General features: G+C 38.3%; 1 protein-coding gene across 1 annotated transcript in view; it reads left to right on the top strand.

The window, feature by feature from the left end:
- The window catches only part of nrxn3b (neurexin 3b), a 248,514-nt gene that overhangs the window by 38,736 nt on the left and 183,507 nt on the right, over window positions 1-26,271 (top strand). Inside the window, exons 5-7 of the mRNA XM_056763675.1 lie at window positions 20,915-21,216; window positions 22,728-22,751; window positions 23,938-24,099. Of these exons, the coding sequence (XP_056619653.1) occupies window positions 20,915-21,216; window positions 22,728-22,751; window positions 23,938-24,099 (488 nt within the window). The remainder of the gene's footprint in view (window positions 1-20,914; window positions 21,217-22,727; window positions 22,752-23,937; window positions 24,100-26,271) is intronic.

Genomic DNA, 26,271 nt, shown 5'->3' with positions numbered 1-26,271 from the left:
CAAACTTGGATTAAGCCTTGATTGAAACAAACAGGCTCTGGAATATCTCGGATTGACACGATATACCACAGGGATGGAGACCAGGCCCAATCCCGATTTTCCTTGGCACGCTCTATGGCCAGACCACACCACTGTGTAACAGAACCAAAGTTTCTTGTTAGAACTTTCGAGAAAAATATATAGTTTATATATTTTTGTAGTCAGTTTTTCTTCAAGCCTTACAGTATATGATGCAGGATCCACCAGATCTATATTCTTTCCCTTTCTTTCGTCAATAAAAAGTGGGAAGAGGGCCACTGGTGGGACCAAGTGATGTCAATAGCACTCCTCATAGAGGCGTTGGCATTTCTATTCATTTCAATATTATCCAATATTGCCCATTTTTTGCACAATTCTATTAAACTGAAATGTTAAAAACTACATGTTAACTACATGAAAACTACATGTTAACAATACTTTCACAAAAACTCACTGTTTGTGCTACCAGCAGATGATGCTACAGTTGTATGTGTGTTCCAAGTTTATATTCTCAGAATTGAGGTCAAAACTTCATTGTTTTATTTTCAGTATGTTTGAGAACACCATCCTCTGTGTGTGTGTGTGTGTGTGTGTGTGTGTGTGTGCGTTTGTCTGTGTGTGTGTGTTTCTGTGTGGCACTGTATATTGTCTGTGTGGCTTAAAAAGTATTGTTAGGCTATATGTCAAGCAATGACACACAACATAAATATTGTTTCCAGAACAAAATCAAAATAACTTATAGAAATATAATACATTTTTCAGAGAAGCAACATTACATAAGATATTTCGCCTTTTAAACAAAGTTAGTATGTTTAATATGTGTAAACTGTACTGCACTGGCAGATTTTTCACATGTTTGTACTTTTGCCAGTTACTCCAAGTCTACATATCTATCCAATGTAGTTTTCCAAGGAAATCTATCTTGTTATATTTTTTAGATATTTAACTATTTCCTTCAGAGTAGTGTTGTAATCAAAAAATTTAAAGAGTGTTTTTTTATTTTAAATGTAAATGTATAAGGTTAATGCTGAGTAATTGTCCGTGAGCCATTGTTTTTTAATTATCCGCATAGAGGTTTTTTTATATCTTCCACAGTGAGCCGCCTGGATTTGAACAAACATACGGCAGTTGCATTTTGACAGCCTTCTCACAAAATGGCACCTCACAATTGACTTACTTAGAACACTCCACAAAAGCAACAACAGCTACACACAAATAGCCAAAAAAAAAAGAGAGAGCATACATGAAAAAAGGCTGAATACATGAATTTCTCATAGATATTTTTTTTTTTTTTTCATATATTGTTGCATTGAATCAAAAAATTGAAAAGAAAGTTTGTTGACATTTTGAATGATCTTGTTACAAAGCATTGCTGGATTTCTCTTTTTATACTAGCATGTCCGCACAAAGATAATAGATATTTACAATATGGGGCACTGCCATTACTATGAACGTGTTGTGGTTGCAACGCTCAATATGGATCCTTTAGCAAAGGAAGTCCTGCCTTCCGGTCTGATTTATATTTGTTTGGTTATTTTTTTATGTAATTTGCTTTTACAGCAATTTAGGCAGCCCCAGTTATATAAAATGTGCTTCAAAAATAAATAAACATACAAATAGAACCAATCGACCAGTAAAGATTTGGGTGGGGATCTACAACTGCGCTTGCCAACATGTAAAGCGACCTGAAGCGACCAAAACATTTTTTTGGGATGCAATTTAAGCTTAAAATGTTGATGTCAGGTTTTTTGTAGGAGTTACAGGATGCAATTTAATTGTTATTTTTCCAGAGTTTTAGAAATTTTAGTCTTCCCCATTCAAGCAGATAGGACTGTGGTCATGCTATGACTGAAATAGCTGCCCTGAGAGGTTGCAAACATACCCACTGAGCGGAATGACTTCTGTATACAGACTTTGGTCTACATCATCAGTGGAGAGTATACTCTCAAAAATAATGGTGCTTAAAAGATTCTTCACAGCGATGCCATAGAGGAACCATTTTTGGTTCTTTAAAGAACTATCTCTATCTTACTTTTCTATAAAAGTTTATAAAACTTTTTTCACATGTTAAAGGTTCTTTATGGCACCAAAAGGTTCTTCTATAGCATCAAAGAAACTTTTGAAGCACCTCTTTTTTAAAGAGTGTAATGTTTGAAACAAACTCATCACTAAGTGGTTGGATAAAAGTAAAAGTACAAATCTACTTTTGGTAGTTTAATGATGCGGAAAATCCCGAAAGTCCCTAATCTCTTAGGGCCAAATCGTACACTCGGCACAATGCGGCGCATGGCGCAGCGCAGTGTTTGTGCTAGTTCTATTTTTTTTGCGTTGTTAAAATAGCAAATGCATTTGCGCTCATTTGTGTGAACGTTGGCGTGATGGTCTGAAAAAGAGGTGTTTCCAGGCGCATTGTTGCCGCGTTGCTAGAGGAACTGACAAAAGACTGTGCCATCCATCAAATCAAACCTGGTCTAAAGCCTACAATCATTTTATTTATTTTAAGAAAGCCTTAGTAGAACATGCACCTCTGGGCGGGTCCACAACACATTTTCACTTTACTTTTTAAGGGAATGAGAGGTGAGACTCTGATTGGTTTACTGAATTTGACGCCCAAAAGACTACCATTACTCATTAAGAGAATCGGGACAACCCGTTTAGACCATTCACCCTGGCGCATAATCCATTTTCACATCGTTAAACTAGCAAAAGTGGATTCGGACACGCCCTGAGTGTACCTGCGCCGTGCTCTTTAGATAATGCTCTTAGATCATTAAAACAGGGCCTATGTGCATCATCACCCATTCCTTTAAGTACCCCTTAAAGACCATCTACAGGACAAGTCTGTTTTTTCTTTTATCGGGTCAGGTAATTTTTCATTTCATTGGGAGTCTAGTAAACTCATGGGAAATATGTGCTTTTTCTTAAATAAGATGTAATGGGGTAAATTTAAAATATTCTGTTCATGTCATTAGTATTAGCAGCAGATATCAGACCAGAAAAAGTGACATTTCTTTACACCTCCCTACAGTGTGTGTTGTGATGTATCTCAGGCTGAATGTGTCATGAGTTCACAGCAGCGCACCTGCAGAAAGACCTGGCCTCACCTCACCTCACCACAACACCACTAGATATTCATACATGCTTTATTACGCCTCTTCATACACTGCAGTAAATAAGCTCTTAATGTCTTTTTAATGGGTCTTTTTACTTGGTTTCCAGTTGTTTCTGTTGCATTATGATTACTGAAATAACTCACACCTTTTTATTTACGCAGCTTTACACTATCTCTTGAAATGTAGACAGAAAGGCACTTTACAAGGTATAGGAACAGAGTGTGTGTAAGTGAATGAGTAAAATTTGTGTTTCTCAAGAGCTTGGGTTTGGATGGCACTTCATTAGCAGAAGAGACCATTTCTTCTCTTCTCATTTATCTGTGTGTGTGTGTTTGTGTGTGAGTGTGTATAGGCTGCTGAAGTTAGACTTGTCATCAGCACAGCCATTTCAGAGACTGCACACACAATATGAATAGGATGCATGATCTTGCTTCTGTGTATTAAAGAGAGGTTATCATACATTTACTTTTTCAAAGATTCTCTACTTTTTATATATACATATTTTTTAAACTATTTTTGCAATATATTTTTCCATTTGTGTTTGTAAAATTACAAAGAATATAGTATGCTAAAATGCTGTGCTGAGTGTGGCTAGAACTTAATATGACTTTTATAAAAATAAAGAAAACAAATCCTTAAGATGGGGATATAATGGCAATATTATATAATATATTGACGATTTATACATTAATTATTATATTTATGTAAAATGTACAGCTCTTTCAAACAGATCTTTCAAATAAACAAGGCAATTTTTTTTCTTATATGCCAAAGGTTTTCCCATATAGGAGGGAACATGTGTGGAACAGCAGGTGTTGAAAATGTGGACCGAGACACAACTCTTAATGGATCTTTTTCAGTACACCCTGTTCTTCGTGTCTTTTCACTTCTCTAAATTTAGAGGCTGGGCTGAGAGAAAGAGACAGTGTAGAGCCCACTAGAGCCCGGAGGTCACTGCGCCCTTTCAAGAACATGAGGGCAGATACGGTCCACCCCTCATTTGCCATTTACCCCACGGAAACAAGAGAACAGAGTCACGTGTGAACGGCATGCCAGTCCTCAAGCAGACTGACCTGAGAACAGCCGTGTGTGTGTGTACCTCCAAATACATCAAGTCATTGGTGTGGTCGCTCGTGCATGTGAAGCGAATGCTTTATGCTAATGTCTCTGTGCTCTAGATGAAATCACAAACACCCAATTTTGACTCTCCATTTGTACAATGCATATAAAACACAGTTTCTATACGTAGTGCAGATAATAAATAAAATACTGTAGGTGACCTAACCTGTGAAACCTGGCTAAAGTCATATTTTCAACGATTGACTGTTTTCTATATAAAATCATTGTGAAAAGATAATTTCAAAATCTTTATTATTGACTGAGTACGGCCATGTCAGCGTTTTTTCTATAGTAAAAAAATATTAAACAAAGCCCTTTTTTCTGTATTTAAAGGTCCAGTGTGTATTAATTTTTGAGGATCAATCGACAGAAATGCATTATAAAATACATAACTGTGTCTTCAGAGTTGTAAAAAGACCTTTCATAATGAATCATTATGTTTTTATCACCTTAGAATTATCTATCTCTATGTACATACACCATGGAAAATCCCATGGTTTTGTGATCCAGGGTCACATATTGTTTCTACAATAGCCCTAAGTGGACAAACTACTCTACAGTCCGAGTTTCGTAAATACATTGTCTACTACTGCAAATAAGCGAAAACGTGCCGACATATTTGTCCTGTGTCCAGTGCTTTTCAAGGGAGAGGTGGAGTGAGATGTTGGTTGCAATTCACAACCTCACCACTAGAGGCAAATACATTAAATTCACCTGGGTTCTTGTAAGCCATTCAAAAGTTCTTTCTTGAATGTGAACGTAAAGTCTACACTAGAGGCATTGTAACTACTAGCTAGTTTGAAACTAACTACGTTCCACCATTTGGTCCTCAGGGCAGAACGTAGTAGTTCATAAGCTATCCATAAAGTAATGCGTAGTCGCATAATATGACGTTTACCTTCAACAATCCAACAGCAGCCTTTACATTTGTGAAAAAAAGTTGTTTTGATATTTATATTTATCTATAACTCACATAATAAAAGTAAAATAAGTGTTTTATTGAATATAATACTGTGTTATCATGAATGACTTGATTTTATTAAATATTTCAAATTAAACCAGATTAATAAACGTATGATGATTAAAAACAATACAACCCAATGAAATCATGATAAATTACAACTAATATGGGCGATTTAATTTTACTGCCAAAAGCTAATGAAATAAAAAGATGATTTTAGTTTGACATGCACAACACAATAATGTAATGTCTTGTAACTACGCAGAGCTGGTGCAACCGGCCCCTGACTTTTAAATTTTTTTTTAAATATGTTAAATATGTAAATAAAAAATGTAATGTAAATACTGTCAGAAAAGGTGTTGTGTGGATTGGTCCGATCTACTTTGTTTTTCACAATGTGCAAAGACAATATTTTTCTTCCAGCACAAACACACAGAACAGCCGTCTAGCAGATATTCACAAATTGTTTGTTTGTGTGTTGATTTCAGCAGCATTTTTAGAAATCATTTACTCCTCGTTTTAATTTGCTAAAATGCAAATGATGCATCTTCAGGCTACTGACAGATGGAGAGCCACATACCACCACTTACTGTTTACTGTGATTCCAACGCATGAAAGTTGAGAGCTCCGGTAAAGGGCATAAACTGACATTAGGGATGTTGATGGAAGAAATCACCGGTGAACTATTCTTTTATGTTCCTTTTTACACCTGTTGCTCTTGGATCAATTTGTTTCTATCTGGTCTATCGGTGGAGAGAATTATTAACTGAGTAACACACACACACAGAGGCTTTCCAGTCCATATCTTTCTCTGAGAAGCACAACTGACATCCTTTCACGACTGTAGACACAAAGGCAATGTTGTGGCCATGGGCGACAACTAGTTCCAGCTGGATTCAAAGCTGCAGTGATTTGTCTCTGAAACACAGCTGTAGATCTTTCTGCTTCCTTTCTTTATCACTCTTCCACATTCTGTTGTACGTGTGTCCAGTGCTCCGTCACTCACTCTTATACTGTCACTTATATTCACATGACTAAAAGAAATCTAAACTAGCAGTGAGAGAAAGTCTGACAAGCCCTAGTCGTAATTTTTTGTTGTGTCATGGGCTCGCCCAATGTTATGACGTGTATATGATCTATTTTCACTTGTTTTGTAATTGACAGTTTGAGTCTGAATTGCATGTTGTTTCATAACAGTTTCTGCATTGTGTTCTTTTATGGCAAGTTTTACTATTATTATTGTTCATTGTAGACGCGGACGCGACCGGTGTGACATGACACACTGCTTGTTCTAACGGGTTGTCTGTGTCTTTGCGCTGTCCCGCATCCAATGTGGACAAAATGTTAAATTATTTTACACTTGCAGAAATAAACTGCCATTTGGTTGGCGTAAAATAACATGAAAACTTTCATTATCTAAAGTATGAAAACATAGTTTTACTATAGTTTTTTTACTTTTATTTTTTTTGGATTTACAAAAAACATCCTAGTGACCAGAATATCAGAAAATTCAGAGAGCCCTTTTTTACTTAAGCCAGTAAGCAACCACCTTGAGTACAGCTGTAGCGAGTATTGAAACGGCATGTACGACAGCTGAACAAAATGTAAAGTTTTATTGTTATTTGATATTACACAAGCGTGTGATGCAATTTTTGCTTGTTTTGTTGGGTTTGTTGCATTGACATTGAAACCGCACAGCATCTTAAAAATTCAAAGCAAGGCCTGAGCTGCAGTTCGCCCTCCCTCTGTGATTCCCTTCGTCTGGCAGCACTACCTCTCATGTTTATTTGAATCTTCTCTGTATGGTTTCCCCCATTTACCTGTTAAACTTTCACCTTTCAAAGAATGTGAACTGATAAGTATTCCATCAATTAGATCTGTGTTTAAGGATGAGCGTAGACAGGGTAAAGACTGAAAGAGGAACAAAATGGAGCACGAGTTTGCAGTCATTTTTTACAGCGATTTGCACAGAACGGATCAAAAGAAACAAATGATTTAGTGGTATAGTACGTCTGGGAAGCAGTTTGGTGGGCTTTGGCTTCTTAATACCGTCATGGTGGATGATTTTACTCTTACACAATTTTATTGGTTGCAATCACTCTATTGAGGAAAATGCTTGCATACATTATAACGTACAATCTTCCGGCCAGATTTACGCTGACTAGCTCACAATACTCATTGTGATACATGTCATGATTTAGGGTTATGACAGAATCTTTGATGATCTTCACTTCTTGAATGATCTTTTGAAAAACCAAGGAACTGTAGGACATAATATAACGGTATTAATACTGTATATAGATAAAGGCGCCACAGGGAAGATTTTGTCCCGACTAGTCATAAACTAAAAATACAAGATGATTTTTTTGTCTTGTGGTGTGCGCTAGGCTTTAGCATCATCTTTGTAAATGAAGGGAAGGGTCATATAGGTGGAGACGGAGGGAAAGGGGATGCTGGGATGAACACAGCTCACGTCTGACAGCAGAGATAATGGCCAATAAGACAGTGTGCAGTTCTGGATGAGCGATCGGGAGCTGTCAGTCATGTTCCAGGGAGCTCTGCTTCACCTTCAAGGCCGGGAGAGGAAGAAGTGTGGGGCTGGGGGAGATCTGTGTTGACCGATGAGATGTTGAGTGATGGACTTCTAAAAAGAGTCCAAATTAATTCATTTTCCAGTTCCATTGTTTTTTTTTTTTTATTTATTGTCACCACTATACAAGCTATACTTATTCGTACTAATTTATAATATTATATTTGTTAATGTATCTTTAATTTGGCCAATCATTCACAGATTATTGTTATTTAAGTCATTTCAAGTTTATTTTGGTTCAGACCTGACCAAAAGTAAGTTTTAAATTCTATTCAGGCCTTTTCACATATTTATTCATATTTAAAATAAAATTTGATATGATTATATCAGTTAATATTATAAATATTAACCTTCTTATTTTCAAATCAGTAGTAAGCATAAATAAAATTGTGAATCACGGAGAAATCACCTCTGATCTGATGTTCACGAAATGAGATTACAGGTTTGGTAGTAAGTGTGTTTAATGCTCGACAGCTTAGCATGAAGCATTGCATTTGTTGACTCATACATCGAGGGAGCTAATTTGATTTCATACGGAGTTCTTACGCTCTGCCCACTTGACCTTGTGTAATATTTTACAGCTGTACCGAGTGAGCAGACTCAAGGTAAAAGATGAAACCGTTACTAACGATTCATCATGTTTACGAATCACTATTCGAACACGCTCGTGTTCAGCGATTCGTGTGAGCTGTCGTGTCTTAGATTTGGATGTCACACATCTTACCGGATCTTAAAAAGAGTGTGTTAATGATCTCACGCCAGTAATCGCTGTTTAATCAGTCTTGCATTAAGATTGGCTGTCCCTGTGTGGCACCCAGCTTTCTGCATCGCTGCCTCTCTTGATAGGATTAGACTCCAGGGACCCCCACAGCCCCCCCCACCACATTCCTGTCAGCCGTAGAATCATCATTCACCCTGCAAACCGCCACCCCCAACACCTGTCGAATGGCTGAGCTCAGCTGGATGGGTGGGCCGTGCGCCTCTTACCAACCAGGTGACAGTAGAGTGAGGAGCTATCATGAACACAGACTGCAATTCTACACTGACACTCGCATAATATGACTCCAGAGTTTCACCTGAGTGGAGAACTTTTTGAAAGTTATTAGTTTTGTTTGTCTTACAACTAGTCAGTGTGAGAGAACAAGAATTAAAATATTTTTAATTATCAATTAGACACAGCACAGACTTTTTTTAACACTTTGAAACATGTACAATATAAAGGATGAGAGAACTAAAATTGGGATGTTTTTATTATACCCGTACAATATTTACAATACATTAAACATTTAAAAAAGAAACAAAATGAATTGGATTTTATGATTCAATTTAAAATCTTACTTCCCGAAAGGTATGTTTAAAGGTACTTACAGTAATGTAATAAAAACAGAAAAGTACAGTAGACAAAAATATCAAAACAAACACTGATATGTTAAATTAAAACCAAGTTAAAGTAAAATGTAAATGTAATGCTTAATAGAATTTAATGTAAAATGATTGTATAAAATGTTAAATGTGAAATTAAACTTTGATGTAGAAATGCTTTTTGCATAGCCGTATGAACTATCAAAGGTTATAAGGTATAGCTAAGAGGGGTCCAAACAAACCTTAAGAAATTATGACTTACAGAAGGTATACAGCTTTCCTGTAGCTCAGTTGCGTTAACAACGCAAGGTTGTGGGTTCAATCCCAGGGGATTGCAAACACCTATGTAAAATGTATAGGATAAAGCAATAAGTCGCTTTGGATAAAAGCGTCTGCCAAATGCCTAAATGTAAATGTACTTAACTAAGAGTGTTTTGGGAAACTTGTATTAACGATAAGGTACAGCTTAAGGTATAACCTATGAACGACCTAGCGTTAAGAAGGTTTCGGGAAAAGCAGCCTTGTTCATTTACAAAAACAGAAAAATATATATGTTTTATTTGTCAAAAATTTGTTTTTTTATTGTGCATTCAAATTACTATCAATCAAACTGCAGTTTGGGTTGAATGAATAAGTAAAAATATTTTAAATAATATAATATAAATAACTAAAAATGCTCTCATAGCTACTCTCCCACCATTCTCATGTGTGTTAACCCTGCTGGAACCATCCACACATGTGTCTGTTGCCATCAGAGATGTTACCAGTCTGTTTACAGCCAGATTTGACACAGCAAATCACAGCCAGCATCATTGCATTCCGCCTCTACACATCTTGTTTTCCACTAGGGCTGCTTTAGCTGGCAGGTTAGTGTACGGTCAACCTTGAGACCTGCCCACTCTCATTCACAGCACACCATTTCTGCACATGACTGATCTTAAAGCTTGATCTGTCCTCTCCCTCTCTCCGGACCTGATTCATCAGCATGTAGGAGGCTTCCAGAACCTCTTCCCACTCTTAGATCGCGCTTCGGCATTGTCGTACAGAAATTACCCTTCTATTTTTAGCCTTATATCTGCAGTGCTTGTGTTAGTGGATGCGGGATGCGGTTTGGAGGCACGTTACACCGCTGGCTGCTGCCACTGCGGATTCTTCACGCCACATTACCGAAGCCAGCAGCGGCCCACTGCCGAGATTACTAAATCTGCAGCAGCATTAAGGGTGCGAAACAACCCTCCGACTGATTGAAAATGCATCAGAACAAAAGAGCAGATATAGCCTGGTGATTGGAAAAAAAATTGTAGCGCTAGACAGAACTATGGGCTCGGAGTCTGAGATTATCCTATCGCCATACCCACACTGCACATGCACAACTCAACAGAAAACAAACTTCATCAGAATTGCCTCAGAGAGGCAAGTTCTGCACATGCTTCACCGTATGAAGTTATTACATATTTTAATATTTCTATTATGCTTTCTTCAACCAACAAGAATGTACACTGTAAAAAATCGTACTTGAAAAATGTTCTCCCTACAAAGATAAATGAGTAACTTGAACATAGCATTTTTAGTTAAATGAGTCAAATGATTGTATTGCATGTACTTAACAAAATTAGCCTAAACATGTTTCTAACAAAGATTATTTTGTTGACTGGAGTTTCTCAAGTTTTGGGCCAAAATGCATCAGAAAGTTTGCCTAATTTACAAAACTTTGTATTCTGAATATGCAATTTTGCAAAAGTTTGAAAGTTCCCAAGATGCATTGCAGCATGTTCAATTCTGTGCTTCTTTTTTGTTTTTCTTTTAGAGATTAGTGTTTTAGTTCTTGCTGTCTTATTTTATGCTTTAATATTGTTGTTACTGTTTTTTTATCTTTTGAGTTTAGAGTTATTTTAATGAATGATGGTTTTTGATTGCTACCATGGTTGAGATTGTTGTGTTCAATGTTGAGGTAGTGCATGATGCAAAGGCAATGCAGTATGTAAAGACTCAACTAAACCCAAACTTTTTTTAAATGTAGTACTAGCTCCACCTAGCACATTTTACATGATCCATTAATCATCTATGAGTTCTTTTGAGGCATACTGAAGAGCGAAAGCTGTTTTTACCTCGAGACAAGGCGTTGAAACTAGAGTTCATTTTTTTATACAGATTTTGCAGATATTTTTGAAAACTGTAAAAAATTTGTCAAATAACAGGAAAGGCTGCAAAGTTTCAAGAAAAACTTAATTTTGTTTTTTTTACTCGTGCCCCAGTTGGCGATTTTTTTAAAGAAATCACAGGATTTTTTAGAGTTTCTTTTTTAAATAGCGTAAAACAGTCAAATTGCTGTGAGACCGTTAAAGAGAATCAGGTTCTGTAGGCCACCGCAGATGACTCAAATGAATGTGAACCGTTGCCAAACATTTGTCATCTACTGAATGTTTGGGCATATAAATATGAATTAACACTTTGTCTGTAAATGCACATAGTTTGTTACTTACACTGAACTTTGCGCTGCATAATACAAAAAAAATAATGTACTTTAACGAAAATCACTGCATATAGCAAACACGGGCTAGAGTTTTGGAACTTGTCATTCACTGTATTGAAAGCAAGTGTGCTGTAACAAATCTCAATAAAAGGGAAGGAAGGAGGCGGGAACCGGCAGACATTAAAACATTTAATAAAGTAATATAACAGCCGGCGGCCCCTCACGGACGACCGCCGGCGAACAAAACATAATATAAATACAAACATAACATAAGTTCGGGCCCGGTCCTCTCTCTTCGACGGTCCGGTCGCTCGTGCCTTTTATGCTCCCATCTCCTACGTGATTCGAGGCCGGTGTGCGCACAGCTGGCGCTAATTCACAATTACTCACCGGACTCGAACCACGGTCTCGCCCCGCCTACTCTACTACATACCCCCATCACCCCTCACAGGCCGGGGGGTACCCCCGCGACTGTGCAAGCTCCCTCCCCCTCCCTCGGGGGGGTGGGGTGGGGGGTATGCAGCGACGAGACGAGACAACGGAGACGGGAGCCCTCGGAGCGACCGGAAAGAGAGAGGGGAGAGAGAAGAAAAAAAAAAATCCGGTTCCCCGACATGCTGCCGCTCGTTCCTCAACCAGCCGGAGTACTCTCCTTCGCGGTGCCTTGCGGTGGCCCTGGGGCTTCGGTGGACGGCTCGACCGTCCGCCCCCTGGCGGCCGGCGGTGGCTCCTCCTTTATCCGGGAGTCGGGGCGGGTTCCCCGTCCCCTGTTCCTCCCCCTTGGGCGGACGGACGCAGGCTCCGGCCTCTGGCAGGCGGTGGCTCACCCGGCACTTCCGCCCCCTGCTCCTCCCCCTCGGGGGACGGACACAGGCTCCGGCCTCTGGCGGACGGCGGCAACCCCCCCGCTCCCACTTGGACGAAAGCCACCCCACCTCGACCCAGGGGCGCGGCAGCAAAGGTCGCCGTTCCACCGAAGTTTTGACGGTGGCCGCACTGTGCACTTCCGTTTCTCCAGAGCCACCGCTTCGGGCAGCCACTGGCGGACGCCCTTCGTCCGCGCTGCCCGACCTCTCCGGCACCGCGAGGCCACTCGGCGGCGAGGACTCTCCGACAGCATGTCTCTCCTTCCTCCCGGGTTTCGGCACCACTGTAACAAATCTCAATAAAAGGGAAGGAAGGAGGCGGGAACCGGCAGACATTAAAACATTTAATAAAGTAATATAACAGCCGGCGGCCCCTCACGGACGACCGCCGGCGAACAAAACATAATATAAATACAAACATAACATAAGTTCGGGCCCGGTCCTCTCTCTTCGACGGTCCGGTCGCTCGTTCCTTTTATGCTCCCATCTCCTACGTGATTCGAGGCCGGTGTGCGCACAGCTGGCGCTAATTCACAATTACTCACCGGACTCGAACCACGGTCTCGCCCCGCCTACTCTACTACATGTGCGTTTCAGGAGGATGGAGAAAGGGAAAGAAAAAAGGTGAATCAGACTAGTTGACTTGTTTAAATGGTACAGTATGATGCTTTATTGAATTCCTCCTTTAGGTAACTAAGTAAATTTTTTGGTAGTTCATTGGTAATGAACATTGGTATTCCCTTTATAAAAAATAATTCTTTATTATCGAATAGTTTTAAAAATAGTTTTGAGGCGAGATCTGGTCCAGGAAGTGGCACAGCTACTATTTGAGGCTTGTGTTTTGAATATATGTTCCCTGCGTTTCAGACATTTTGCCTAAACACATTTATTTGCACATTGTGACTTGAATCTGACTTGTTTTGCTTTTTATTTGTATTTTTAAAAAAGGCATATTCTGTTCTAAACAAATTCTGTACATTTATGTTTGATTGTTTTTTGGTGCATCAGTATTATGCTGCACTTTGCGCTGTACCCTTGTTATTCACCTGGTGTCATCCCCCCATGCATGCACGTGCACACACACGTGCGCACTTGCGATTTGACGATCAGTTGACTTTAGGCAAGACGTGACAATTCTGATTCAACTATGATGTAAATTCAAAGTCAAGGACACCCCTAATAATTTTATGTGAACAAAACTGTTATTCGTTTTCTTTACTGCCGCCAGAAAATATAATTTTTTTACAGGTATTTTTACGGTGTCTTTTTGAAATACGATAAAAAGTGTCACATTTCAGAAAAAGAGTGCATCTAACCGCCCCAGCTGCTAGAAATGTCTTGTTTTTTTTCCGGGATTTTCTTTGTACAGTGTATGTGTAAACATACCAATTCCACTCAAGCACCCTTACCCTTATCTGTAACGCCTTAGTTCAGCAGTTCATTTGGCTCATGGCTGGGGTTGCGTCCGGGCGTAAGACCGCTCCCTAGTGGTGGCAGGGTCAACCTTTCATAAGAAATGCCTTTAGAGCTGCCAGGCCAAATGTGGTGGATCAGGGACATGTAAATGAGGTAGCTAATTGCATCCATTGGATTTTGAAATCAAAGCTCGGCACGCTGAGCTGCAAACAGAGCGGTGGAGAAAATTAAACTTCCCCAGCGAGTGACAATCAATGTAAAATGAACAAAATGCACACCAAGCACTGTTTCTTTCACTTCCACTTTACTACATCATTATTCTACCTCAAATACTGCAAGAATGGGTCGTGCTGGCGGTGAGGAAATTCACCATTGATTTACCAATAACCCGACTGCATTCATTAATTTAAATGGCTAATAAAGCTAATATTTGCTTTGCATCGGTTGACTGTAAAATATTAACAAGATTTAACAGTTATTTCTTTAAATAACATATTGTTTTTAAACTTTTACTGTGAAATCAATGGACGCTAGGTTATTGTCTGTCAAACACAAAAGATTAGTATTACAGCATGGTTTAATGGTGTAAAACATGTAGGCATAGTTGTTTTCTCTGAAGTCACCATTGTGCTAATTGGTCTTGCCTGGACCGGGTTCTTGGACCTTAATTGTCTTAATAGAGACTCAGATTTTCTACAAATTGAACAGAATTGGTTGCAGTTGTGTAACATGTAGAGAATAAAGGAAAGACTTTGGTTTTGAGTCATAACTCGCAAGGTTTGGTATTGTACAGTATATAAAATAATCTCTTCTAAAGAATAAGGAAAGGTGGAGGTACTGTGTAGTGTGGATCATTTTAAATAAGAAACTCTGAACAAAATCTAAGCAATCATTTACATCACATAATTACATTACAGAAATACATTTAAATGTATTGTATGCTTCAATTCACTTATTTATTGTTTAGAAATAAGAATAGTACTGAAAAATGAATGTGAAGGTATGACAAAAAATAACAGTTAAAAATTACACATATACTGTATATTTCCATAAAATATTTATTAGTGTGGCTTTGTCCACATGTGTAGGGCCCTTTGATTTTCACGATGCGGAAAACGCTTACGGAATCGTGGAATCCAGACATAAAAACAACATTTGCTGTAAAACACGGAATTGCACAGAATCTGGCAAATGTATTACTTCTTAACCAGAAAGTAGCGCTGAACAGCTAACAAAATGCACATTGTGCACTGTAATTTAATTACAAAATGAAAGTAACTGTAATTTCTAACAATTAATGTGGAAAAACATGTAAATAAATAACAGTTTCGTACAAAATTGGTAATCATTACAAAGATTACAACTTGTTTAAATTTGCACCACGTCACGTCTACCAATCATTTCAGTCCACAATGTTGCCGAAAGCTATGACCAGTCCGAAAATTGCTGCCCACCTTGTGGTGGGCAATAAAAATGCGTTCTATTGCAATTTAAAAATAATTTTATTAAGAAATTGAATACGGGCGAAACTATAATATTCCAGTGCAAAATATGTTTGCTATCAAAATTATTTTGATAATTGAAGTCTTCGATGCAGGTCTGTAAGTTAAAGGGATAGTTCAGCCAAAAACTCCAATTTGCCTTTTATTTACTCACCCTCAGGCCATCCGAAATGTAGGTGACCTTTTTTCTTGAAAAGCCATAAAGAAGATTGTTTGGTAAATCCGCAGCCCTCTTTACTTCATATAATGGGAGTCTATAATTCCCAAAAGCGCCCCCTGGCGACATGTTGATGATTTGTGAAGCGAATCATTTGATATTTTAAATACTTGTTGTATTTTTTGTGGCGGATGGCATACCAGCGTCTGGTACGTTTAGCACCACCTGCAGAAAGGGTGTGTTGAGGCTGTACAGTATGGCTAATGTTATTTAAAAATGACGCTCAGATTTATGAAAATATCAAGCGAGTCACTTCAAGAAACCTCAACATGTCGCCAGGAGTCGCTTTTCGGAATGATGTGCTTTAGGAAATCTTAGAACGACGGACCCTGTAGACTCCCATTAAATGAAGCAGAGAGGGCTGCGGGTTATCCCAACAATCTTCTTTATTGTTCTACTCAAGAAAAAATGTCACCTACATCTCGAATGGCCTGAGGGTGAGTAAATAAACAGCAAATTGGAGTTTTTAGCTGAACTATCCCTTTAACCTTTCTTTATTTAATAAATCCACGCAGTTTTGTAATAGTTTGTCATAGTGCCATGTGTACACAAATAGAAGTAAACCCTTTAGTTTAGAATGAAGTTGATGTATTACTCGTTTCTGTATGATAAAAATCATGGAGTATTTTAAGTCCAGTTAGATGCTATGTGAAGAAATCTCCAAATCAAATAGCTACACAATGATAATGTAAATTATTTTAGCTCTGTATAGCTTAGTTCATGTCCTGTAGAGTATTTAACAATGTTCATCTCTCTTCTTAACAAATTTCACGGATTTCCATCGATAACTATACACACACGTATTACTATGAATCACGGTTTGCTATGACGGATTTTTTGATCCTGAAGAGGAACAATTTGATATTGGTATATAGAAGTAGCGTTCTACCATATTTTCATTTTAAAGCTAAACGTTAACTTAAAGTATCATTTCAAATACAGTAGAATAGCACTTCTATATACTACTGCTGTGTTCCGCAATGTACAGCATCTGCTGAATTTAACTATTTTCTCATTTTCCATTTTTCTCTTCTTTAGTCTCCACAACTGGAAACTGCCAAGGGTTCTTCCTGTGAAACGCGGATGTTGTGCATGCAGAGAGCCCATTCATTCCCTAGCTTTGTGAATTCAAACAGTCTCTCTACTTAGCACTAATCTATAACAAAGCTTTTCTGTAGCATCTGCATCTTTTAAATGATGAGCACCAAATGTTTGTCACCTGCAGTTAAAAGCATAGAAAGGTAGCATTTTAAGACTATTTTAACACATTTACATGTGTGTATCATATGATAAATAATAATCTAAGGCACTACCCAGTGGACAAATCACTCTATATAAGTTAATCATCTATCATAGTCTTTATTCAAGTGATGAAGGTTTTTGAAAGTCTGATACTAATCATTATTGAGTACTAATGTAAAATTAATCCTACTTAGTTTAAATTCTTTAAAATAACCATTACTCAAATGTAATCACTTACTTTCCTTTTATAAAGTAATTAAATAGTAACACTACTTCATCCATCCATTTTCTACCGCTTATCCGAACTACCTCGGGTCACGGGTAACACTACTTATTACATATAAAATAGAGTAACTTGTACTCTGTAACCTATTACATTTCCAAAGAACCTTCCCATCACTGATTTATACCCCTATTTTTACAGATTTGTTTCCCTGTATAGTTCAAAGTGTAATTTGTAGGTTTTTAAATATAGGCTTCGTCCAAATACTCCACTTGTGTCCTTTGCACTTGACCTCTTTACTACTTTCATGACGTTTTTCCTGTTTTTGGCCCAAGTGTGCATGTAGTATGTAGCATGTAGTGCATTGTAGTATTTCTAACCCGATGGGAGACACTAAGCTAGTGCAAACATGTAATTAATATGGTGTTTCTAATTATGTGATAAAAAGCAGATTTTCAAAATATACATCAATAAACTGTGCAACACTTTACGTTTTACTACGAAAATAAATGTAATACCTAAATATACAGTCAACTAAATTCACATTTATTTTTATAGTTCTTTATTTGTATTGTAAAGCAGCTGTGCCCAAAAAACTAAAACAAAAGAAAAACACATGTTAGCCAAACATGGAATAAATAAAGATATAACCTTAAAAAGTAGAAGTATAACTTACACTGGAAAGCTTTCTGCAACGCTCTTCCTTCCTGTCGATTACACATGCTCTTAAGACCCCAAGTGGGGGTTTGAATACTATAGTTTACTGAAGTACTTTTTTCATGTGGACAAATAAATTTGTGGAAAAAAAATGTGGAATCAAGAAAAAGAAAAACGGGATCTGATTTTGTAGGGCCTTACATGTGATGAATGCATTCATGTGACTACATAAAGTTCCAGTGGAAATAACTCGTACATGAGCTCTCAATGCAGGCGACATCGGATCAGGCCCACTCTTGATGACCTTGATAAGCCCAAGTTGAGATGTATCTGTGATACAGCATTACGTCCCCTCCTGAAGACCCTGTGAGATCACAGGAGATCAGGTGTTAACAGATTCTACACGCTGCTGTGGAAAAACAGAAAGTTACCGATACCTGTATTGACCTATCAGAGCTGTAGGGAAATCCAGATGAGAATATTCTTACTACAGTACTTCTTTTTGCAGTTTTCAGTGTAGGGTAAACAAACATGAGGGATTTAATTTCCCTTTCACCTCTGAATCAATACATTTTTCCTTTTAATATTTATTTAGTGCAACCTTACATTGCATAATAGTTTCTTACCCGGTTTCAAAGATATTGGGAATCTATACATGGTCGGGGCTGGTTTGTAATGTCCCACCTCGGAGAAAATGTGAATTATTGACCTCTCTTGTGTGTGTTTATTTATGTTGTTTTAGAATTGAGGCATGCATATTTCATTCAATATTTTTGACTGTTCATCCAGAGGAGGTCTAATATACCTGGAGAGAGCCATCTGTTAACATTTACATTTTCAATGACATTTTCCCAGCTAACTTGTACGGTCCGGAGTATGTGACCTGGGTCTTTGCATCATGGGAAGCGAATTTCTGAAACTTACTTGCCACTCACCTGAGCTAAGACTGTCATTAAACATTAACTCACAGTTGAAAAATCATATTATGTATATTAAAGTGAATTGCTTGCTAAAATATTTAGCCAAAATGCCAATTAAAAGTAATTAATTGAGAAATATAAGTTTTGTCCCTGATTTAATGCAATTCCGGTATTTTGAAAATGCAAACTGTTGAGTCTTTTTTAAACACAGGCGTAAGATTAATGTTTATTCACTTAAAGCTGCAAACTGTAACTTTTACCTCTCGGTCATCCCCATCTCTGTTTGATACACAAATGTGCAGGTTACTTACGTCAATATTGTTTTATTTGTTGAAAAGCGACCGACTTTTCATTCTAAAATAAATTAACTTCAAGACTTGAACCCGACATTCACTTTAGCTAAAAACATTACAGTAGATATATGACCTCAGCTCACAACAAGCATGTTCCGCCCTCTCCTCTCCACCTTACTTTAGCTAAAGCTCCGTGCTTTTCAGTTCTGTCACTCCCACAACCCCCTCTCACTTCTATTCTTTTTTCCCATCCTGTTTTTCACTTGTTCTCTCTCCTCCCTTCCCTTCTGTCCCTGTAATTTGCTCAGAGGGGAGCTGACAGGGAGTTCTGAAACATCCTTTGGCAAGCCGAAATTCTAGGGGAAGAGAACAGTTAGCATGAAAGAAACAAGCCTGTGCAGATTTATGAAGACGTTTGCCATTGTTCTTCCTTTACTGCAGGGTAATTTGCAAACACCAATGTCACACTTCAAACGCTGCATGCGGAAATAAGCTTCCTCTGCCAAGAGGCAGTAGCACCTCAGCGTCAAATCATGCAAAAGCACTTCAGACCCCATCACCAGAACATTTGGGGATAAAATGGAAAAAATAAATTTTGAATGTTCAGAAGAACATTTTATTGCTCTGTGGTTGCTTCTTTTAGAGCTCCAGAGACTATTTGGAGTTTCCGTTTGCTCATTAAGATGTATTTCTTAAAGTTCCATGGGATAAATCGGAAATGCATTGATACTAAATTTCTCCACTGATACCAATAGCCGAATATTCATAGTGATATCTGCCTGTACCGATACCAATTCAGATTCTGATGATTCAAATAATATTTCTTAACTTTGATATCACTTCTTACATTATAGTTAATGAAATAATATACTAGTAATATAATGTTATTAATTCATATGGACCTTAATCCAATGACTACTAACGTTGGACATCAAACTGGTGACATTTTCTATGTACTGTACATTCCTGTCCTCTTTTGATTGACAGGAAGTATCGGGCCTCTTTATCAGCTGTTTTTAAACTACAGCCGAGAGCTGATATTGTGAAAAATTCATACATCGATGTAGTGCTCTTTGTCTTTTCAGACAGGATGGGAGCTGAAAGCATTGGGACTTTGCTAGGGAGTTAAATCATGGTCTGCCGCATCTTTTTAGTTTTCCGACCGAGTTCCTGAGGGGAGGCTTGGGTATAAGCACTGATAGAATGTCCTACTCTACATGGAGGATTGCTCATTTCTTATGCATTACTGAAACATAACGGTGTACAAATGTCTTCATGGGGTTTGTGACCGATTCTATTCTGTAAACAACAAAGAATCCTATTGGTTGCTCTTGTGTACCCTGAAAATCCTTGAGCTTCTGGTTAGTGCTGGTTAACCGGCAAAGAATAAACTTATCTGGTAAACCAGCATTACTTTCTCATCATTCTAGATCATTATGGTCTTCTGGTGATTTTTGTGTTACAAAAAACAAACATCCAAATTCTGCCATTATTTGCATTACTCCATGTCCATATCATTTAAGGTGTAATGTGTGATATTAAGGAGGATCTATTGATTGAGGATCTAAAGAAATGCAATATAATATGTGTTCAGGGGTGTATAAAGATCTTACATAATGAAGCGTTATGTTTTCATTAGCTTACAATTAGCTATTTCTATCTAAATACACCGCGGGTCCCCTTACATGGAATTCGCCATGTTGTTTCTACAGTAGCCCTAAATGGACAAACTACTCTACAGAGCGTGTTTCATAAAAACGTTATTTGCTTCTGCAAATGTGATGACATCTTTATCCTGTGTCAGCCCCCGTCGTGCTTTGAAACGTAGAGGTGGAGTAAGCCGTTGGTTGCAATTCACAACCTCACCTCTAGATGCCGCTAATTCTCACAAAGTGTACATTTAAAATGAATGAAAATTAAATATTTTTTTCTTTCCTTTCAGCACGTGAGGAGAACGTGGCAACGTTCAGGGGTTCCGAGTACTTCTGCTATGACTTGTCTCAAAATCCCATCCAGAGCAGCAGCGATGAGATCACCCTGACCTTCAAAACCTGGCAACGCAACGGACTCATCCTGCACACGGGCAAGTCGGCTGACTACGTCAACTTGGCGCTAAAGGACGGTGCTGTCTCGTTGGTCATCAACCTAGGCTCAGGAGCCTTCGAGGCTATAGTTGAGCCTGTCAATGGAAAGTTCAATGACAACGGCTGGCATGATATCAAAGTGACACGCAACCTGAGACAGGTAATCACAAGACGTCTGCTGCTCCTCAGACTATACCGACAGCTAGCCGTAAACCTAGTTTTAGATCGAATAAACTAATGTCACTGTAGTGTGAAATTTGTATTTTAGTTGCTAAACTTCCATTGTACTTTATTTATTAGTTTTGTAAAAATGTAGGACTGTTGTGTTATTTCCTCCTGTCTTCTTGAAGTCTTTATCTCTTTGACTTGACCTGGTTTACCACTCTAAAAACCTCAACCTTATCCTTCAGGTCTGCAATTTTATTTAGTGTTAGCAAAGTTAGAAACAGCTAACAGCGTCAACAGTTTAGACTTTTAAACAGTTTAAACCATTAAAAACATACTGTTTTTGCATACTGAGGTTTCAGACATACAACTTTGCATACTGATGTTCACATACTATGGAGTATGGAGTTAGGCTGATTTCAGATGCAGGGATTGCTAAATAGAGTGATGGATAGAATACTAAATACACAGAAGAATGTAATGACAGTATGAGTATTCATATCTGCTGAGTATGTGAATAGATTCAGTGAGAATCTGCAGTGGTATTAGGGATGGACGGTATAATTGAAATATCAAGCCAAGATTTTTTTTACGTTATTTCTTTTTTTGTGAATTGGTTTCTGTTTTATTAACTACTTTATCTGGCTATGCCTATTGCAGAAATTGAATCTTTTTTCATTTTAAGATCACACGTTTAGATGCTTTTTAAACAGCATTAAATTAGTTCTGAACTATGCTGGTCTCTGATTTGCTGTTTTTTACCTAAATATTAATCTGATAATGTTATTTTGTGTTTGTAATGAAACTGATTTCATGTTCACACAATTATATTTTATCTACCAACATAAGTCCATCATACAGCTTTAGATCAAATGATTTCTGAGATTATTAGTGACCTTAAACATTGCTAATGTAGTGTACATTTATTTCTGCAATACGGATTCATTTTACAGTAGTAATGTTAAATGGTCCTGTATATTTTGTGTATTAAATAGAATAGAAAATTGTGACAAATTTCGACAGAAACATACCTGCATACCGTCCAACCCTAGGTAGCATCGCACTTTTTAATTTTGGCTGACCTTAAACTTCACTGGCAGGTGAGACAGATTTTTATGGAGTGAAAATATGATGAGGGCTTGACAAGTAAGTGCATTTTTCAAGTCATTACTTTGTTCAGATTGGTTAAAGATAGGGGACAACCCTCATGAGATGTTCTGAGACACAAGCTGACAGACTAAAGGACCTCCTCACTCTCTCTCTCACTCTCTCTCTCTCACTCTCTCTCTCTCTTTCTCTCTCTCCTTTTTTGAAAAAACTTTTTGAAACTAACACTATTCATTCATGGTCTCATTTTTATTACTTACCTGTTTCTAACCAAACTAATGTACTAACACCCAAAATCTTCATCATTAATTTCTTTCTCTTTTAATTTCCGTCCGTTTATTAACAACCGTTTTGTTCACTATTGTTTCGGTTTCCTTTCTTCCCCCTTCTTCCTAAAAGCACTCAGGCATTGGACACGCTATGGTAAACAAACTACATTGTCTGGTAGATATCATTCTTATTGTCCTTTTTTTGGTTTGCCGTGTGTCCCTCTCCCTTTCTTTCGTTTTCTTTGAGTTTCATTCTAGACACTCGTTTCAAAAAATGAGGAAATGGGTTTGTATTACCAGGACTTTTCACGTTCCCTTCCACCCTCCAAACTCCTCCCCTTTTTATATTTTTGTTCATTACTGGTATTTATTTACCAGGCTGGCCTCTACGTCCTCACGTTACCCTTACCTAGAAATTCACTGGGACTCACACAGGAACTAGAAAAGTGTTTCGTCTCCTCACACAAAGCCTCCACATTTTTTGCGAGGACTGTCGGCAAAAACTGACAGAGGAAGTCCACAAGGGAAATTTTCGTCTCGCAGAGCCTCCCGAAAAACACAGAAACCTTAGAGCTCTGGGAACTCTGGCAGTTGATATTTCTAAGACGCTCATGGCTTGTCGTCATCCCCGCCATCTCATTCGCTCTCATACATCATCATCACGACTAACACTACATTCAATTTATCACTCCACTTCCGCCCAAATCCCCCGTGTGTTGGTTTTTGTGTGCCGCGTGTCGTGTTGCATGGCCTTTTCTGTCCCGCGTGGCTGCTTCCCGATTGGCTGTTGTGGCTTTGCCCCTCCCTCTTTTCCATGTATCCAATGAACCATCAAACTTTCTCATGTTTATTCATCATGACTCTGCAAAGCAGATAAACATTTGATTTTCCCAGCCTTTCTGTAATGCATGCGTGTTAAAATGTGTGTGTGTGTCCGAGAGAATGTCTGCTTTTCGTTTGTTGAAGTATGCGTGTGATACTCAAAGACTGTAATGTGCCCCTGAAACTAAAACAAGTACAAGCAATTTGTCCTTGATTTTAACATTTACTAACCCTGTAATTTGTAATCTTCAAAACCAAATCTGAATTCATTTTCTTAACCCATCAAAGATGAAGAAAATATTCCTCAGCAATATTTTCTTTACCTGTCCTGTGAACCTCTATACAGAAAAAGCTTTTCCAGACCAATGGTCCAGAGTATTAGCAGTAACCAATCCACCAAGAGGGCAAATCAGAACAAGACAGACCATAAAAACAGTGAACGAGAACCTCTCAGGCTAAGAACACATCTGCAGATTAGGTTGTAATTTTTTTTTCTTCATATTTTCATCATTTAACAGGTGACTATATCAGTAGATGGTATACTGACCACCACAGGATACACACAAGAAGATTACACCATGCTGGGCTCGGATGATTTCTTTTACGTGGGGGGAAGCCCGAGCACAGCTGACCTGCCTGGATCTCCGGTCAGCAATAATTTCATGGGATGTCTGAAAGAGGTGGGTCATCTAGATGTCCTTCACTTGTGCATTCGATTATTCATGACATCATAAAAACCCGGTGGGTTCATAATGGAGACTGTGGAAAAAACTAATTCTGTTAGGGTTTTCCTTTTTGTGTTCCACAAAAGAACAACATCATGACGGAATAGATTGGTAAACTCAAAGGGCTCATCGGGTGAACATTTCAACATGTTGGCATGATTTATTAGGGTCTTAATGAAATGTCTGTAACACATTCTGCTTAAAAACACTCAATTGTTGTGTAAACGACACCCTTTTTGCCTTGTCAAAAAACATTTGGTGTAAGTCTCCTTATATGCTAATGAGTTACTGTGCACCCCACCCCTCTTCCGTCCGGGGTGTTGACATGACAAATATGTACTGTAGTGTTTCCCGGAGCTGGTCCTCGGGTGACACCTCACAGAATGGTTTAGATTCGATCTGATTCAACTTCTAATTTAAATCATCAGCTTGTTGGTGTGTTGATTAGGGAGACATTTCAAACATTCGGGGAAATTTGGATTTTCATCAGATGGGCGTCTATAAAAAGCGACTGTGAAAAGCGCCCTCTAGCGGGCATAAAAATAGAGTTGCTATTTGTGTTGTAATGTTTTTACATTAAATTACAAACTGGACGAGTCTTTTCCAGATGTTAATATTTGGTTGTTTAAATATCCATGCAAAGTCTGCCTTTAAGTTTTTTAAGCACTTGTTTTCAATATTCAGGTAAGTGGAAAGTCACAAACATAACAAAATTGTCACATCCATAATGGTTCATATTCCTCATGTGAAGGAACTATTTTGTGGTCTATAAAGAGACATTCATTCTATAATTGTCAGGTATTATTGCTTCTTCTTTGCACATTTGAATTCACAGAAATCCTACAAAGAATGTAGTCTCTCAAAAACGTGCATCCTGTTTTATCACATCCGTAACGCATTCTATGCATTGACACAAAGTTCACCACCTCCAGATGCTGTGAGCATATAGAATATAAACATGCATGCATCACAACGCGCACGCTCGCGGTACCCGACACACATGGGTGGTCTGTAATAACCGTCATAATAAAAGGTCACCTTGTCGCGGCTGTTTAATCTGCCACGATGTTCTTTTGCTTGCTCTCTCTATCCCCAGCCCAGCTATTAATATCAGTCGGGTAGCTGTAGATGCCCGAGCGCCTGTCTTTGCTACGTTCCGAGACACAGCCTGTGCCAACAGTGATGAAAGACTTGCCGAGTTAGAATTACCCAAGGAGTACTAAAATGGGCAGGCACTTTATTTCAGTTAAAGGCAGGGCGAGAGTGGCAAAGATTGGGATCGTCCCTCATTTACGCGTTCTGCTTTATGACAGCAATGGCAAAGGTCCGATTTTTTATGAAACGAAACAAAAGTTTTGAATGAATTGACCATCGTAGTCAATTCACCTATTGACTGTCCGAGAGACTGTGTGTTAAGCTATTTTTCTGCCCAATACCCGTGAACTTACATGCATGAATAAGTGTGTAATCATATAAAATAATGTTAAAGGTTAATGGAAAATTATGTTGTGTTAAATGTTTTTGACGATTTTGTTAATTTTGACAGCACTGGTTTTTATCTATAAACTATTATAGATTATATGGTAACTTTTTAATGTGGAGTGCCAAGCCTCTCTTTAAACAAGAAAATCAATGTGTCCAAGATAAGAAACGAAAGGAATCTTGCTCTCTCCTGGTGCATGCTGGGTAAATTTAGCTGCATAAAAATAACAGAGCTTTTCCCGCGCTGTTAGTTCTTGGCGTAACTCATTTGTTGTCATCCTGAATCTGCCCTGGGCGAGTTACACTCGTGCGGTCATGTGGTTCTGCGGTCATGTGACAGCGGACACTGGAGAACAGGAAGTCTGTGTTGATAATTATTGGCTGTGGGGCATCTGCACTGGCTTGTGTTTCAGTAAAGAGCTTGTGGCTGTCGATGGTGTCTGCACATTTGACAGCAGGAGATGAACAATCTGTACCATGACACCAAATATGACATTTGTTTTTGCCCAGCTAATTTTAGAGTTCCCTTGGAGGGATGCCATCGCGAAGCTCGGCATCACACAATACGTACGAGAAATCCAATCTTCTTGCTCTTGAAATTCAGAAAAGGATTGCCGTTGGCGAAACCTAGAATTAATTGCAGTT

This window comes from Triplophysa dalaica, chromosome 13, assembly GCF_015846415.1.
Source record: "Triplophysa dalaica isolate WHDGS20190420 chromosome 13, ASM1584641v1, whole genome shotgun sequence".
NCBI lineage: Eukaryota > Metazoa > Chordata > Actinopteri > Cypriniformes > Nemacheilidae > Triplophysa > Triplophysa dalaica.
This window is presented reverse-complemented; position numbering and strand designations above follow the sequence as displayed.